This window comes from Arachis ipaensis, chromosome B03, assembly GCF_000816755.2.
Source record: "Arachis ipaensis cultivar K30076 chromosome B03, Araip1.1, whole genome shotgun sequence".
NCBI lineage: Eukaryota > Viridiplantae > Streptophyta > Magnoliopsida > Fabales > Fabaceae > Arachis > Arachis ipaensis.
Genome location: NC_029787.2, coordinates 30,403,209 through 30,421,216, shown reverse-complemented (window position 1 = coordinate 30,421,216; position 18,008 = coordinate 30,403,209). Strand labels below are relative to the sequence as shown.

At 37.0% G+C, this 18,008-nt stretch overlaps 2 protein-coding genes across 2 annotated transcripts in view; both read left to right on the top strand.

Moving 5' to 3' along the window:
• The window catches only part of LOC107630043 (adenylate kinase 5, chloroplastic), a 7,607-nt gene extending 5,793 nt beyond the window's left edge, over positions 1–1,814 (top strand). Inside the window, exons 15-19 of the mRNA XM_016333063.2 lie at positions 561–590; positions 684–793; positions 1,146–1,283; positions 1,378–1,407; positions 1,490–1,814. Coding sequence (XP_016188549.1) covers positions 561–590; positions 684–793; positions 1,146–1,283; positions 1,378–1,407; positions 1,490–1,514 — 333 coding nt within the window. The 3' untranslated portion in view covers positions 1,515–1,814. The remainder of the gene's footprint in view (positions 1–560; positions 591–683; positions 794–1,145; positions 1,284–1,377; positions 1,408–1,489) is intronic.
• On the top strand, positions 11,223–11,880 carry LOC107632758. The gene is made up of 3 exons (XM_016336417.1): positions 11,223–11,336; positions 11,381–11,567; positions 11,648–11,880. The coding sequence occupies exons 1-3, from the start codon at positions 11,223–11,225 to the stop codon at positions 11,878–11,880; spliced, it is 534 nt and encodes a 177-aa protein (XP_016191903.1).

The window sequence follows — 18,008 nt, the reverse complement described above, 5'->3', positions numbered from 1 at the left end:
GAAAAAGAGACTGGTATGAAAATGTTGAAAATGAAAATCAGTATACTAAGTGCTGAGATATGTAAAATATGACCAACATAGAAACTACTAACTAATTGCTAAGCCTATCCTTATATATGAGATGCATTTTATGGTGGCTATGATTATGGTGACTATGGTGGTGGTGGATATGAAACTTTTCATTATTCTTGGAGCATCTGTTGTGATTGTTGGAGCTCTTTGTATTAGATTGCATCTAGTTTTGCAAAACTAAGTAAATTAGTTCTTGCCACACACTTTTCTGTTGAGCTATTTGATATTCCACATTTTTAAGTGGCGAAATCACCAATTACACATTGCAAATAGATGTTATGATTGAAGATACCGAGGGAGTTATTTGTTACAAACTAGATATAGTTTTTTAATTCATTACAAAATATATTTTTGCTTTCAAAATCTTCCCCAAGACCATAATAGCTTTATCGTTTGTATTGCAACTAACAGCCTCTCTCTAAACATTATTTATACATTTAATTATTCTAATCTTAAACTGACACACTTCTGGGTTTCTTTGAGTTCAGGATTTACCTGGTTCTAGTGGTATTATGCAAGTAAGTACTTAGCGCCCAGCAGTTTGGTGGTAAGTGATAACCATTTATTATACAAAATGTAAGGTTATATATCTATCATCTTAATCTTGCTAGACAATGGGACGAGACCAGAGACTCAAGTATGCAGCATCTTTTGAAAGTTGCTACTTTTTCCGGCTTCTTTATTATGCGGGAACCCAGTATCCCATCATGGGAGCTATCAGGTTAGCAGGCAGCATATATTTTCATGATTGTGCTTTTATACATGTTTCGGCTTGCTTCCCATCATTCTTCTTCACTGAACTTCTAATTAGATTGTATAATTAGTAAGATGGTTTTACCGAAACTATATCTAGAAGATATTATTAAATGCCTTACTTGATATAAACAAAATCAAATTTGACATTTTCCATAAGAAAAAATTTCGACTTAACTCTCATCATCTGGTTACTATTATTAGTAAACATTAATATACTGTCTTGCTTATCTGGAAATTTTAACCGATTGTTGGAATTAGAATAAGGAATGCAGAAGTATGACATCTAACTATAGTGCTGCAATGCACTTATGATTTAGGATGTCTTATCCATACCGTTATGAGTTGTACAAGAGAGTTGATGACCCATCTGGGAAGGAGAAGTATGTCATTTTGTCGACGTTTCTTGAAAGGCCTACTACCGATGAAATAAACGACGCCTTTGAAGGAAAACCAAGGTAACAACAACATGTGTCCTTTTTTCTATAAGCTGAATGTTATGAAACCATTCCTTTTTGTAATGACTTTATTGTTTGTCCCAAATGTTTGCAGAAACGAAACAAGGAAGGGCTCGGGGATTTGGTTTGTTATACCCATTAACCGTTTTTTCTAAAGCTATTATCTTCAGTAGCCTTGTATATTGAAGTGTCGCTCTGTTTTGTAGGGGTTTTTTGAGCGGTATCTTTTGAGCAAAGTGAAGAGCTGTGGGTTATCCTTACCTGGCTCCATGATCGGGTTTTTTTCTATGTAATTTATTATCGCGGATTGGTTATATGAAAATGTCGATGTCAGAGCTTGAACTGTGCAACTTGCTACTGGTGCATCGGCTTGTTTAAGATTAATCACTATTGTACAAATAATAGGGAACGAGAAGAGTTCATAAGAATCATGGCAAAGTAAATATTTGATGGATCTGTTATACAAAGTTCCATTGAATGGAGCTGTCCAAAATATTTATAAATTTGTCCCAATTTATAATTTTATATTTATTTATTGACAACAAAATTTTTAATAATTTGTTAACAACCTCGTATTGGTAAAAGTTCACAAATCACAACCAGATGACAAACACATCATTGACCCATCAAACAACGACCTGCCATCTGAGGTGGTGATTGGCCGCCGGCGGCAAAATCATTTGCTCACTCACTCTGAATACAGCAACTCAATCACATGATCCCTTGCTATTAATGCCTCAAAAAGAATCGATTTTGATGGATTTTCGATCAAATCGAACTCATGGGTCAATATGAATAATCCTAGATTCATCTCTTAACTGTAGACACAGCCGCCAAAAGATTCGACGACAGGCTGCCTTCAGCACCTGGTTAGTGGGGGTTCTCTTACTGGATTTGAGTATTCCTTGGCTTATCCTCTATTGTAGGGTTGGTCTTGTATGTTGTGCATCATAACCAAAATGAAGATGAGGACAAATATTTTTCTGGAAAAAAGTTACGATGCGTATCTTCTGTTTTATAATTTGTTTACGTTTTTGGTGATGGATTTTTAAAATTTTTTAGAATTTGATTGTGACAGGATTTTGTGGTTGGAGCTTAGTTTCATTGTTAACTAGGTGGTTATTGTTTCTTCATTTTGCATTTCAACTTCTTGATAATCGAATTCGTGATATTTTTGCTCACTTCCAATGAATTGCACTTTGTTTCAAGTCAGCTGTTAGTTGCCTCAATCTGATAGGTAGTATTGGGAATAGGAAAATGGTAGTTGATACTTATTGAAATTTTTAGAGCAACTAGACATTTTGTCTCACAGCTTAAAATGAGTCATGATTGGCACTCAAGGAAATTATTCCGCCCCACTTTCTTTTAGTTGCAAGGTGAAATGTCATTCTCCGTTAAAATGAGACGGCATTCTCCGTAAGTGAGACGGCACTCTTCGTTGAGATAATGATATCATGACTTGATATTTTTTCTGGAGTTGCGCACCGAGAGACCGATCTGTGAGATGCCAAGCGAATTTTTGTGTTGGATTTGGCATAATAACCGACACGTGACCTCATGGCCGATAGGATTGACATGCATCATGTGCATCTATTTACCATTGTTTGGGTGAGCATATTGTATTTAGTTTGCCTATCTAAATATTCTGTTAATTGCTATACTTGTCTCCTAATTGTGTTTGATCATTAATTGTGTTTGACACTACTAAATTGGATGCTAAATTATTAAAATGAACAATTATGATATTGAGAGAAATGATGACTTGGTGTTGGAAAGAGTTGAGGCTAAAGATAATTGATAAAAGCTGAAACTTAGTAAATAAACCTTTCTTGGATTAGAAAGTCCTAGGGTTGAACTTTATGAGTTTTGAGATTAGGATTGCCTAGTGGGTTCATGTAGTTTTACATAGTCTCTATTTAGAATTATTACTCTACTGAGAACCTTCGGGTTTTCACCCGTTGGTGCAGATACAGGACATGACGCACCTCGCTGAGTGTGTAGGATTCCTTTGGCAAAACGAAGAAGACATATTTCGGAGTTTATTTTGCTTTATGTAGTATCTTTTTTCCGCTTTTGGATATTGTTTTGTATATTCCTCTTAGAAGTTTTATTTTGAAAAAACATGATGTATTTTATATACTTTTGGTTTGTATTATGTTCTAGCCAACATTTTTTTCGTAGGTCGAGACTAGTACTTATGTATCTATTCCGGATCTTATATATAACTCTTTTGTTTCTACATACGATGTTATCTTACCTTTAACGCTTAGTGTGTGATGACGATGATCGCTTTTGTATATCTTTTTTATAAACCCCAATTTTGTGGTTTATCTTGTATTGAATGTAGGGGATTTTATTAACTTTTCTCACATTTATTCAATGAAATAGCATGCTTTTCTAATTCTCCCTAATTTTGTGCTTAAGAGTTAAAAACATGCTTTTTAGGCCTTTAAATAGCTAAATCTAATTCACTTTAATTCCATTTTATACCTTGATATGTTTGTTGAGTGATTTTAGGCTTATAAGGCAAGGATTGGATGGAAAAAGTGAAGAGAAAAGCATGCAAAGTGGAGAATTCATGAAGAAATGAGCATTTGGAGGATGCATGGCCACGCGCACGCATCATCCACGCGTACGCGTGAGAGAGGATTTTGCCAAGTGATGCGCACGCGTCACTCACGCGTATGCGTGATGGGGAATTCGACAGTGACGCGCACGCGTGACGCTGGTCACGTGACCTCATTAAAGTGAATATGCTGGGGGTGATTTCTGAGCTTTCCAGGCCCAAATCCAACTCATTTCTGAGGCTATTTGATACAGAATTGAAGAGGGAACAAAGGAGAGAGCAATTAGATTAGCTTAGAATCATGCTTTAGGTAGTTTTCTAAAGAGAGAAGCTCCCTCTTCTCTCTAGAATTAGGGTAGAATTAGGTTAATTTCTCTTAGGTCTAGGTTTAATTTCTTGTTTTCAATTAGTTTTTCTTACAATTTCTTGTTCTATTGTCTTGATTTTCCTATTTCTTCTTGTTAATTTCTCATTTTGGTTACTTTTATGTTCATGCACTCTTGTTAATTTTCATTATCTTTAATGCAATTTGGAGGTATTTCATGTTTAACGTGCTTTCCTTAGTTGTTAATTGTTAATTTCTTGCATTGGTTAGTTGTAGATTTTATTATTCCTTGCAATTTTACCATGCTTTTATTTTACCCCTTCCAAGTGTTTGACAAAATTCTTGGTTGGATTTTAGAGTAGATTTTGAGCATTCTTGGTTTGGAAAGAGAAATTAGGCAATCTTAAGTCATTAATACCCAACTTATGTTGGTGATTTAGAGTTGTTAGTTAATATTATTTTCATTGACTCTAATCTCTTGCTAATTCAATTAGTAAGTTGATTAGAACTTATGGATTGAGATTAACTAGTCCTATTTGACTTTCTTCCTATGTTGGAGATGACGAAATATGATTAGCTCTTGTTAATTATTGTGTTATAATTAATGACTAGGATAGAAAGTCTAGATTCTCAATCCTTGCCATGAATGTCTCTCTTTAGTAATTACTTTCTTTAGTTGTTTGATTTACAATTCTTGCCTTTTTAATTCTTGTTTTATCAACCCAACCCCCTTTGACCTCATAACCAATAATTGAGCACTCGATTGTGATTCATAGGGAGAACGATCCGGGACTAATACTCTCGGTTACTTTTATTGGGTTGGACTTGTGACAACCAAAAATTAAACTTTGATTAGATGTTACTTGTCGGTTTGGAACTATACTTGCAACGAAGTTATTTCCTCTAACCGAGAAGAAAATTCTAAGTCGACGGTAATACTACATCAAGTTTTTGGTGCCGTTGTCGGAGAATTGCAATGTGTGCTTGTTATTGGTTATTGTATATGTGTAAATATTGTGAATAGTTTGCTCTTTGTTTGTTTGCTTGTTTGAGTCACTAGTTAGGTTCCTGTTTCTTTATCTCTTAATAGTTTGTATTTGTTTTTCTTTTCTACTATGAATTCTCATCACTTTGACTATGAGTTTGGTTCAAACTATGTTGTAGGAAATGAAAGCTACAATGAAAATGTGTATCAAGGAATTAGAAATCAAAGGTGAGAGGAGCCCCAAGCTTATGGACAACCTTCTTGGCAACAACCTCCTCCGATTTCTTATGGGTATAATCCAACTCCTAATGCATATCAATCTAATAGATGTGGTGACCCTCATTATGGTTGTCAACCACAATCACCATATACCTATAACCCTCCTCCTCAACATAGCCCTCAACCACCATACTCACAAGCCTCCTATCACCATTCACCTCCATATGATCCTAACTCATACCTACCATACCAACCACCTTACGAGCCATATGAACCACATTTAGAACCACCACATTTCCAACACCAATACTCCCAAGAACCACCATTTTTTTATACACCACCTCAAGACTTTCACCAATATGAACCACCTTTCAACTATGATACCTCTCCTCCAAACAATGAACCCTCTCTTCCACCACCACATTCATTGGACAAATCTCTCAAATCCCTAATGTAAGAACAACAAGAACTTCTAACTTGTTGCCAAAAGTAAGGGGAGGTCGTGGCTAGCTTAATCGAAGTGATGAGCCAGTTGGCATTATTGTGCTCAACTATCCAAGATACCCTTATTGTTAAATATGGAGAATTAGTTGAGGAGAACAATGAGAAGGAGAATTTGGAGCTTCAAGGTGAAGAAGAGGAGTTAAAGCAAGAAGTGCAACAAGAGGAGGAAGTGCAACAAGGTTGAAGATTTGGGAGATATTGAATGCCCTTGGGAATCTCAAGTTGTAAAACCCTCTTCCATGGAGTTTGAAAGTGACGTTGAGGAGGCTAGTGCATAACCTCCAAGGCATAATGTGATTGAAGAATTGGAAGAAGTGGGACAAGCAACAAGTCCTCCTATTTATGATGATTATGCATCAACATATGATCCTTTTGAGTTTGATGAATCCTTCCCCATTGAACTTGGAATTGATGTTGAGATAGATTTCACTCAACCTCCAAGATATTATTTGAGTGACGGGGAAGAGTTAGAAGAAATTGGTGAGGAAGCATTTGAATTTGAGGAAGCTTGGCAAGAGATAGAGCTTGAAGAACCTTGTCAAGTGGTGGAAGCCCCTAGAAGAGGATGGACGGGAGTGGAATGTACTCTATCAAGGTCATTGGAAACTTCTCTACCTAAGCTGCCATCTAACTCTTCATTTGAGTGGGAAAAACTTATATCCCTTAGCTTTATTGTCCCACTTGAATTTAGTTTGCTTGAAATGAATGGCCAACTTAGGACGCTTTGTGAAATGAAGCGTAAAAGAAGGATGTTTAGTGGTTGGCGTTGTAAATCTAGGCTCATTATAGTTGGAAGCTCAAAATTTAGGAGCAAGGATTGGTGCGCTACTCAATTGAATGGGTCTAGGAGGATAGTTTGGTGCCTAAATGAGAATTCGTCTTGCCTACCACCCGGATGGAATCATGATGATCAACTTGAAGACGGGTATGAAAACAAAGTGTGGGATCTTGGATTACAAAAAGGGGATCAATTTTGGGAGCCCAAGATTTGTGAAGAACTCCATCAAGACTTGGTACAATTAATTGAGAATCTTGAAGTACAATGAAAAACCAAGCATTGGTGGAAGTTTAAGGATGAATTCAAGCACAAGCCACCTTGATGAGAGCTCCCCATAAGTCAAACTTAAGGACAATAAATAAAAGTGCTAGGTGGGAGACACCCCACCATGATAAAATCTTTTCACTTTTTCCTTTTGTATATATTGGTAAACTAGTTTAATTTCAAGTTTTGTTTAGTTAGTTGAGTTTATTTGAGAGTCTAGTATGTTAAATAAGATTTGATGGTGTTTTGATAGCTGTTTAGATGTTTGGAATGCTTGGTTTGGTGCTAAAACTTGAAAAATTTTGAAAAACAGAGCACCCAGCCACGCGTACGCGTCCCTCATGCGTACGTGTGACCCCAAGTTTCCAAACCTCCCACGCGTACGCCTTAATCACGCGTACGCGTGACCTCCAAAATTTCCAGGCACAGTATAAAAACCAGAGAGTTGTGCGCGTAGTGTGTTGAAATTGTGCCTTTGGCACAATTTTGACCCACACGTACGAGTTATCTGTCTCTCTCTGCGCTATCACATGTGCGCGTCGACGATGCGTACACGTCGCACCCTATTGCTGCCATTCACGCGTACGCGTGACCTGATGCGTACGCGTGACCCCTGTCCTGTTTCACCCACCTTCTTTTCTTCTCCTCTTTCCATTTCTTTCCTTCTTCTCTCTTCTCTTCTTTTCTTCCCTCCCTTCGACCATCATCCAACACTACTAATCACCATCTATCACCAACTCTTTTAGTTAGTTTGTTTAATTTCTGTTTAATTTTTTGTTTTTCATGATAAGTGTTGGATTATTAATCTTGTTTACTGTTTATTACTGTTGATTACTGGTAGAATGCTATTTTAGCATCAATGTTGTTAATATTCATTGTTGGATCTCTTTATTGTGGTTATCTTTTTTTACTTGGTTTTGAACTCTTCATGCTTAACATTTATGAATACCAAGTGTATGACACCGCCTTCAAAGCATTTTAAGTCTTTTAAATTACATGTTTTGGCTAGCATGTGATTTGAATTCATTATCTATGATGAGGCAATTTGTGTTTTATCGATGCATTTCTTGTTAGGTGATGCTTGTTTATAATTGACCCTTATTTACATCATCTATTTCATGCATTAAGAGTTTGGAATTGTGAAATTGGATCGTAAGTTTACCTAATGATATATTTTTGAGCTTTCTAAGCTTTGTGGACCATGCTTGCTATGTGATTAATTTTAATTTCTATCTTCTTTTCCTAAGTTCCATAGCACCCATGTCTTCCACTTCTATCTCAATTAAGTATTGCAAATAAAATTCAAAGTGTGTCATTGATTGATGTGTAAGTTTCATATTCCATTTTGTTCATTAAAGTTACTTTGCACATCAATCTATGTCCATACCTTATCCATTTCACAATTGTTCATTTATTGCTTGAATACTTTTATGCTTCTTTATTGCTTGTTTGGTTGTCTTAACCTACAAATTTTCTTTGAAGTATCTCAATCACACTAGAATGAGTGAAGTGCTTACTTCTTTTGTGTAATTGTGACATAGCTTTTTATGCTAGTGTGTGTGTTCTGAACCGCGCGTAAACTTAGAACTCACATTATGCTCCTTAATGTCACAAACTGAGTCACTCACTCCATTCTAGTGGTTCTTACCTCATTCCAACAATTCACGCTTCCTTGCTTTTGCATATTCTCGTCTTACTGTGCTATTTTCTATTTTTTATGGGTGAGTTATCATAAGCAAAAATGGAAGTGGGAGGAAGAACATGCAGCAACCAGTTGATCCACCAGCTGAAGGTAGCAATCCGGAAAGTCGCCGTACCCCCTTGCTCATCTTTAAATGCACCGAGGACGGTGCAAACTTTTAAGTGTGGGGAGGTCGTCCGACCAATCGGCATTTTTGGGTGATAAATTTCTAATCTCAACGCTTTTCACAATTAATTTTTTTTATTACTAGGTCTTTTTAGGATTTTTAGTTGCATTTTTTTTATTTGCATATATAATAATCTTAGTCAAAATAATGAAATTTTTCAAGGAATTTATCTATAGGGCACCCCAATTGATTTGAGTAAAATTTTTTTTTCATTGAACTTGCTTGAATTATACATTGTGGAACATGTTTTTGAGCTAAGAACACATAAGCATGTGAGTTTTGAGCCTAATTATGTGGTTACATCATATAACCACTATTTTCATTCTTGTGTGTATTATTCTCTTTCTATGATTGTAATCTTTGATTTGCTTGATTCTATATGTCTATTATTTTGTGTATAAATGCATTTATATGATTGAGATCTTCATTTCATTGAGTTCACTTACCCAAATGGCCTTACCTTTTATCTTCCATTGTTAACCAATTTTGAGCCTATATGTTAACCCCTTTTGTTCTTAATTTTAGCATATTACAAGCCTTAAAGCAAAAAATAATAAATGTCCCTTGTTTGGATCTTTGATTAGTTTAGGCTAGTGAGAGTGTTTATCATTCAATTGTGGGAAATTTGGGAATATTGGGTAGAGATAAAAGTGTATTTTAAAGTTTTGTCGCAATCTTGGAAATTGGGTACATACTCATGCATTAAATGTTTAAACCATATGCATTGGTATCTTTGTATATAATTCATCAAAAAGAAAAAAAAAGAGAAAAAAAAAGAAAAAAAATTGTAGAAAAAGAAAAAGAAAGAAAAAGAAAAAGGAACCAATAAAAAAGGGACAAAAATGCCCCAAAGTAAAGTTACAATGGAGCCTAGCAAAATCCAAGATCAAAAAATGGAAATGGCACTTGAAATGTAAAACCTTAATATAAACCCTAATGGTGTTGAGAGAAAACTTAAAGAAAAACTAAACTAAAACCTCCTACTACTATTCTAAAAACTACCCTAATGATATGCTATGTTTCTCCAAGGTTTGCCCCTTCCAATATGAGCTCTTAGCATCAGAATTGGGCCTCCAAGCCCCTCAAAATGCGAGTCACGTGCATTTTTAATGAAGGCATGTGCGGGCACCTATGCGTACGCACAGACGTGTGTGCACGCACACTTGGCCGAATTCACAGGTTGTGCGCACACACACTTTGCGATTCTTAGGATGCTTGTGCGATGCGCCAGATGCTGTGCGCTCGCACACTTAGCTCTGATTTGCTACCTGTGCGTACGCACAAGAGGCTGTACTTAGCTCTGATTTGCTACCTTTGCGTACGCACAAGAGGCTGTACGCACGCACACATCAATTTGCTTTTCTCCTTTGTTTCTTCATGCTTCCTCCTTCTTGCATGCTCTTCTTCCATTCTCACCAAGCCATTCCTACCTTATACATCTGAAATCACTCACAAACAACATCAAGGTATCGAATGGAAGGCAAATGGAATAAAATTAGGTTAAATTAGACACAAAAGAGCATATTTTCATAATCAAGCACAATTTAGGAAGAAAGCTCAAAAGCATGCTATTTAATGGAATAAGTGTAGGTTTATATGATGAAATCCACTCAATTCTAACAAAAAATTATCGTAAAATATGGATGCAATAGGATTAGCTCTTGAAAATAATATTGTACCTTCTTCCGATGTTAGAGATGACGAAATAGGATTAGCTTTTGTTAATTATTGTGTTATAATTAATGACTAGGATAGAAAGCCTAGATTCTCAATCCTTACCATGAATGTCTCTCTTTAGTAATTTCTTTCTTTAGTTGTTTGATTTACAATTCTTGCCTTTTTAATTTCTTGTTTTATCAACCCAAGCCCCTTTGTCCTCATAACCAATAATTGAGGACTCGGTTGTGATTCTTAGGGAGAACGACCCGAGACTAATACTCTCGGTTACTTTTACTGGGTTGGACTTGTGACAACCAAAAATTAAACTTTGATTGAGTGTTACTTGTCAGTTTGGAACTATACTTGCAACGAAGTTATTTCCTCTAACCGAGAAGAAAATTCTAAGCCAACGGTAATACTACATAACCTTTCTTCACAAGCTTCTAGTTATATTATTATCTTTCGTATACTATGTATATATTTTGCTTTTAGATGTTGTAATGCCTCACCACTTCTGATTTACGACTATAGCATAAGGCTTTGTGTGGTAGGGTGTTATGTTACGTATCAGAGCAGTTCGTTCCCATAGAGTATGGAGAATGGATTGACTATACTTCTGAGTATACTCTGAATTGTGTTTGTGTGCTATTTAGGATATCTACTTGAAAAATATAGCATAATTGTTCATGAACATGCTTTTGGGACTTTCCCTTGAGATGTTGAAACTGATCACCTTGAAATCAATTGTTTGGTGTGAACAGGGCCCGAATGATGTCTCCTGGACATAGACGATGGCGCCCACGAGGAGATAATGAGGGACCCAGACCGGCGAATAATCCAACTGACTTTATGACAGCTTTGGAGGACATAGCTGCTGCCATGCAGGTTACTGCGGATATTTTAAGACAGTAGGCCAGGAATGGAAACAGGCAAATAGTGGAGGCAATGGGCCGAATGGAGGCAACGGAGGGCCGACGAATTTGGCCGCTTTCCTGAAGGTGAATCCACCAACCTTCAAGGGTACGACCAACCCAACTGAGGCGGATAACTGGTTCCAGGCGATGAAAAGGGCGTTGCAAGCTCAACTATGCAGGCTCAACATGTGCCGAAAGATCAGTATGTGGAGTTTGCCACATATAAGCTGGATGGAGAAGCTTAATTCTGGTTGCAATAAGCTCGTCATTTACTGTAGTAAGGTGATGTTGTGATCACTTGGGATGCCTTCCAAGTTGAGTTCTACAAGAAGTACTTTCTGAACTCGGTTAGGGCGGCGAAGGAATTAGAGTTGATGCAGATGAAGCAAGGCTCAATGAATATGGCTGAATACACTACTAAGTTTGAGGAACTGTGTCGATTCTCGAAAGTTTGCCAAGGTGCTCCGGAAGGTTATGAAGAGTGGAAGTACATTAAGTACGAGGGTGGACTTTAGAATGATATCATGAGCGACGTTGTGCCTATAGAGATCTGAGTCTTTTCCGAGTTGGTGAACAAGAGCAAGGTAGTGGAAGAATGCTCGAGGAAGGCTGCTATGGCAAAGAGTGACTGCCTAGAGTTCTACAAGAAGGACCAAGGCAAGAGATATATGCCTGAGGTCAAGGCTTTAAAAGAGGTGGCTATGCACCTCAATACACCTAAGGCCGAAATGACTACCAAAGAAATGACAATCGCCAAGGGCATGGCAAAGGAAAGCAAGCGAGGAATCAACCCGATCATTTGAGGTGCCAGAGATGCGAGGGTTACCACCCAGACAAGCCATGCATGGCTGAGTTAGGTCTATGTTTCAAGTGTGGATTGCCAGGGCAATTCTCTAAGTTTTGCCCGTGCCAAGAGGCTCAGAATGCCAGTAGAGCTCCCCAATAGGGCCGAGTCTTTACTATGACGGCGAATGATGTTGCTAGATCCGATACTTTGATCCAAGGTAACTGTGAAATTGGTAATAAGACCTTAATTGCTTTGTATGATACTAAGGCATCACATTCATTCATCTCATTTGACAAAGTTGAGGAATTAGGGTTGAGAGTATCCGAATTAGCTTATAATTTGCATGTGCATACTCCAGCCTCTAAAGTTGTGATAACTAGGCTAGGTTGTCAACAAGTACCTTTTCGGATAAAGAACAGACAATTTATTCATGACTTAATATGCTTGTCTTTAACTAGACTTGATTTGATTTTGGATTTGGATTGGTTGTCGAAACATCATGTGTTGCTAGACTGTTTTGAGCGTTCGGTTCATTTTATGTCCGAAAGGTTAGAAGGACCGATTGTAGCCTAGGGTTATTACTTGAATTCGGTAATAGTGAATTGTAGTGGAAGTGCACGTCAAGGGTATATGCTGTTAGCCACTAGCTCGTCAGTAGACGAACAGAATTTAAAGCAAATTCCGGTAGTAAACGAATTCTCTGAGGTATTTCCCGAGGATATACCCGAATATTTCCTTCCTTGAAAGATATAGTTCGCGATAGAATTGGTGCCGAGAGTAGGGCCAATTTCAATTGCGTCGTATAGGATGTCATTGTTGGAGCTGGCAGAACTCAAAGTTCAGTTGGATGAACTGATGGATAAGAGCTTTATCCGACCAAGTGTTTTTCCGTTGGGAGCACTGGTGTTATTAGTGAAGAAGAAAAATGATAGCATGCAATTGTGTATGGACTACAAGCAGTTAAATAAGGTGACGGTGAAGAATAAGTATTCTTTGCTGAGGATTGATGACCTAATAGATTAGTTGCAAGGATCTGAAGTTTTCTTCAAGATCAACTTGAGGTCTGGATATCATCAGATAAGAATGAAAGAGGAAGATATTCCTAAGACGGCTTTTAAAATTCGTTATGGTCATTACGAGTACACTATGATGTCTTTTGGATTGAATAATGCGTCTGCCGTGTTTATGGATTACATGAATAGGGGTATTTCGACCTTTCAAGAATGAATTATGGACTTCTACATTTTCAACAAAGAGATCAACATTATGAAATACAAATTTTTTTGTAAATAATAGAGCATATGATAGTCCAACATTCTTCTCACTTTTCACACATTTATGCATGTGTCTCATCATAAAATATGCAAAGGACATTGAAGTCTCTTGAATGAGAGCATACAGATCTAGAATGCCACACAAGGTTACTCGTTGGAAAGACCCACTTTTGAGGGAGAATGAAATGGGTGATTATGCGATGGAATTGAGCATTGATGGGACCAAGGGCTTTGTGCGTTGGTGTGAGGCTGATGCAAAGGGAAACTTGGTCACAAATAATGTGGAAGGCTATGTTTAGGCTAACATGTAAGTTTGAGTCCCATTTTCCAGAAGTGAAAACAGGGATTCCAATGTCTTGATAACCCAAAGCTTCCCCAATACGGTTTTGATCTAAAATAATCACTTGGCCTTTGACATAAGAAATGATTCGGGCATCTTTGTATGTCATATTGGCATAGAATTGCCTCAATAAGTCAAGATATACTTTGTTGTGTATCTCAAACAAAGGTGCCCATTCTTGGCGCTAAAAAATATGAACAAAATCCAAGCACTTTTCAACCAGGTTTTCAAGTGAAATCAGTTTGAGAGAAACAATAGGTCGTGCAACAATATCACTTTGAAAGAAATTACAATTTGTCACATTTAAAACCTTTGGAATCACTTTTGGAAACTACGCATATTTGGATTTGAAAGAAATCAAGTCATGCAAAATGGTTCAGATATGGGATAAAGAGAAAAACGAGATTCCATACCGCGTGATGTAGGAGGAGGTGGAGAGGTTGCACGAATGTCCTCTTCCTCAGCAAGCAGTCTCTTTCCTCGTGAAGCGCTAGGGTGCAAAGAACTTGGTTCAAGGGTGGCAGCAGCAGAACATGACGAAGTTTTGGAACACGCCATTTGAGCAGTAGCAGGTTGAGAAAAGTTTTAAGGTGGTGAAGGTGGTGAGGTATCAACGAAAATAGTGGTGTTGGCAGCTCGAGAAGTCTGTAGGTGACAGTGAGAGTAATAACCTCCTCTCCTAGTGATAATCTTTCTTCTAGGCATTGTGAGACAGCATTAGTGGGTATAAGAACGTATAAGAGAGATAATTAGATGATCAATTAGCTTATATTTTTACTAAACCTTTATCTGATAATAGATTTTGAAAATTAAGAACTGCTTTGGGTATTCTAAGTGCTACAGATTTATGTTGACTAAACTGATGAGATTTTTTGAGTTTTTGTCGAAACGAGATATTATGGGCAGATGATGAACAAATTCAAGTTTTCAAGTTGCAACCTTTAATCCCCACTAAAATGATTATGTGATTTCTACATTTATTTCAAAATTAATTGTTATTGCTTTAAAACTGATTTTATTATTTTTTGCACATATCATTCCATTTATTTCAATTTTTTTCCTAAAATTTCTTTTTCAAATTCATTTCAAAATCTTTCCATATTTAGAAAAGATATTCATATTTATTGCATCAATTTTAAAAAACATAAAAACCCTTTGCCTCCCACAAGCATTTTCATAACTACTCTTTACTCAACATTGATCACTCTGGTTCTCTCGCACACATTCTTATACCCTAGTGCTGCCTCACAATACCTAAAAGAAAGATTATCACTAAGAGAGGAGCTACCAATACCACCATCTTCATTGATACCACACTTCCTTCACCACCTCAACAAACCTCTCCTGCTACCTCTATGGCGCACACCAAGACCTCGTAGTTCCGCTACTGCTTCCCCTGAACACAGCTATTCACGCTGCCCTAGTTCGTCGTGAGGAAAGCAGCCACTCACTGAGGGAGAGGACATCCGTACAATCTCTCCACCTCCTCCTCCTCAATCCCGTGGTTTAGAATCTCGATTCTCTATTCATCCCATTTTTAAACCTATTTTGCATGACCCAATTTCCTTCAAATCCAAGTATACCAAGTTTCTAAAAGTAAACTTTAATTCCAATCGGTTTTTAAACGTGACAAACTGACATTTCTTTCAAAGTGATATAGTTGCACGACCCATTGTCACCCCCAAACTTATTTCACTTGAAACACTGGCTGAAAAGGGCTGGGATTTTGTTCATCTTTTTTAGCACCAAGGATGGGTACCTCTTTGATATTCGTGACAAGGTATATCCTAATTTGGTGAGGCAATTTTATGCGAATATGACATACCAAGATGCTAGAATTGTTTCATATGTCAAAAATCAAGTGATTATTTTAGATAAAAACCGTATTGGGGAAGCTTTAGGTTATCAAGACACTGGAATCAACGTTTTCACTTCTGGTAAATGGATTCTAATTTGAACGTTAGCCTAAACACAGCCCTTTGCTTTATCTGTGGCCAAGACTTTCTCTGTACCGGACTTACACCAACACACAAAGCTCTTGGTCCCATAAATGCGCAACTCCATCGCATTATTACCCATTTCATTCTCCCTCAAAATGGGTAACCTTGTGTGACACTCTAGTTATGTATGCTCTCATTCAACCTTGTGGGACACTCTAAGGGACTCCAATATCCTTTGCATACCTTGCATACCTTATGATGAGACACATGCATGAATGTGTGAAAATTGAGAAGAATGATGGACTACCATATGTACTATTTCTTACAAAAATTTTTGCATTTCATAATGTTGATCTCTCAGCTTAAAATGTGAAAGTCCATAATTCATTCTTAAAAGGAGGTGGTGCAGTGAAAAGAAACTGACAGCCAACCCACTAAACTTCCAAAAGACTTCCGGATCCCTGACTCACCTACCGATCCAAAAAGGAAGTCCAAAGGGAACAAGATTAAAGTCCTCTCTCGCATTGTTAAGGATGTGCTCAACCTAGCTATTTTGATGATCATGCGTACTAAGATGCAACGCAGAGATGAAGTTGACCTCAAGTTGGAGCTTAGAAAGTCAAAGCAACATATCGGCATCGTGGAACAGTACTTCAAGGAGCTAAACGACTTTTCCTACCTTTCGAAAGACGAAGAAGTGGGAAGTTGGGAAGTTCAGCTGGGGGGTCCGATTCTGATGCCTAGAAGATATCTCTCGCTGTTGTTTTCGTTATGAGATTTTCAATTTTATCTCCTGTTCTGAAATTTTTTTTGGATGATTGTAATGACTTATAACCAGTCCTTTTATAAACTGCTAAAACTCTTTCCTTGCTGCAGGTACCTTTAGTCTCCCTCCTTGATGACAAAAGGGGAAGAAAGTAAAGATATTAAATCTTTTTTTGGTTTTTCTATGCACCTTGGTTTTGGTTTATGCTTTTTATCTATGATATATTTTTTTTATTTGATTTACAGGTGCTAATCAATAATTCCTCTAGCTCTGAATCTTCTTGTCTTGTGCACTAAGTTTTGTCTAGCTTTTGTTTGTTCTATATTTGCTGCTTAAGTTTTTCTCAGGTCCTACAACTCTGTGCTATTGCTTTTGATTGATGAAAGCTCATAAACATAGGGAGCTTGCTAGAAATAAGGAAAGTCATTCCATTCTCTCCTTTATTTGAAGTTTAATCATGTTTGTCATCAAAAGAGAGACCGTTGAGTCAAGATTTGATTTGATACCTTATGATGACAAACACAATTAACTATTTTCTATTATATCTAATTGTTATGATATGCAATGTAGGATAATCAAGGAAGCTGAAAATGTGCATATCTATCGCATTAATTAAAATACCATTAAGAGGATCTCAAGCCAACATTAGAAAAGATGTTGCACATCAAGGCAGCAATATATTCATTCCAAGAATAAAAGATTGGACAGCTGCTGCACATTCAACTCAAGAAGGAAAGTTTTCCTCTCTTCAATATTAACATATTGGAAATCAGCTTTCAAATTGATTGGAGAGCTGCCGCTCGAAAGTTTAGAGAACAAAGGAAGGTTTTCTCATTGATAGCCAACGATTAAGAGCTTTGAAAGAGTGCAATGGGTAGTCGATGAAAAAAGAAACTTCTCCAAATAGAAGAAATGACATCAAGCTCTATAAAAGAAGATTTGTTTCAAAGTAGGAGGCAACCATTCGAATTATATCTGATATGAAACACCTTGTCTTCTTTCCTGTTTTTAGTGTGTGTTCATACTTCTCTTTGTTCTAGAACTAAGCTTTCTTAGGGAAATAAAACGGGCAAAAGAGAACACTGCATACAAAAGCCAAAATTTCTGAGTTGTTGAGTGCTTTGTCTTTCGAAGAGTGTGCTGGTTTGGAATGCACTTGGTTCCCCTTAACTAGGTTGAGTTAGCACCTAGGTGAGTGACTAAGCTTGAGATAGCTTAAGTGAAGGTACAAGAGTGTGAGTCTCTTTGTATTAGTATTTGTAATCAAATTGATCATAGTAAAAATTTCACCATTGTTGTAGTAGAGACTGGACGTAAATCACATTAGTTATGCACTTACGAGACAAAACAAAAAATAATCTCCTGAAACCAGAATTCAACATAACTTGTTTTAAAAGGTAGTTTATTGATTCAACCTCCCTTTTTAACTCACTTGGAACCTTCAGGATCCTTATGTTTCTCCTGCTTGTTCTATTCATTAGCTATGATGTGGTTGATTTCAAAGTATAAAATCTCATTTAAATTTAATAACTAATG

Excerpts from the sequence above, each read along its gene's own strand:
- LOC107632758 (XM_016336417.1), top strand. The coding sequence starts at position 11,223 with ATGTCTCCTGGACATAGACGATGGCGCCCACGAGGAGATAATGAGGGA. Across the intron at positions 11,337-11,380 it reads ACATAGCTGCTGCCATGCAG|GCAAATAGTGGAGGCAATGG; the intron begins GTTACTGCGGAT and ends GAATGGAAACAG. Across the intron at positions 11,568-11,647 it reads CAACATGTGCCGAAAGATCA|GTGATGTTGTGATCACTTGG; the intron begins GTATGTGGAGTT and ends TACTGTAGTAAG.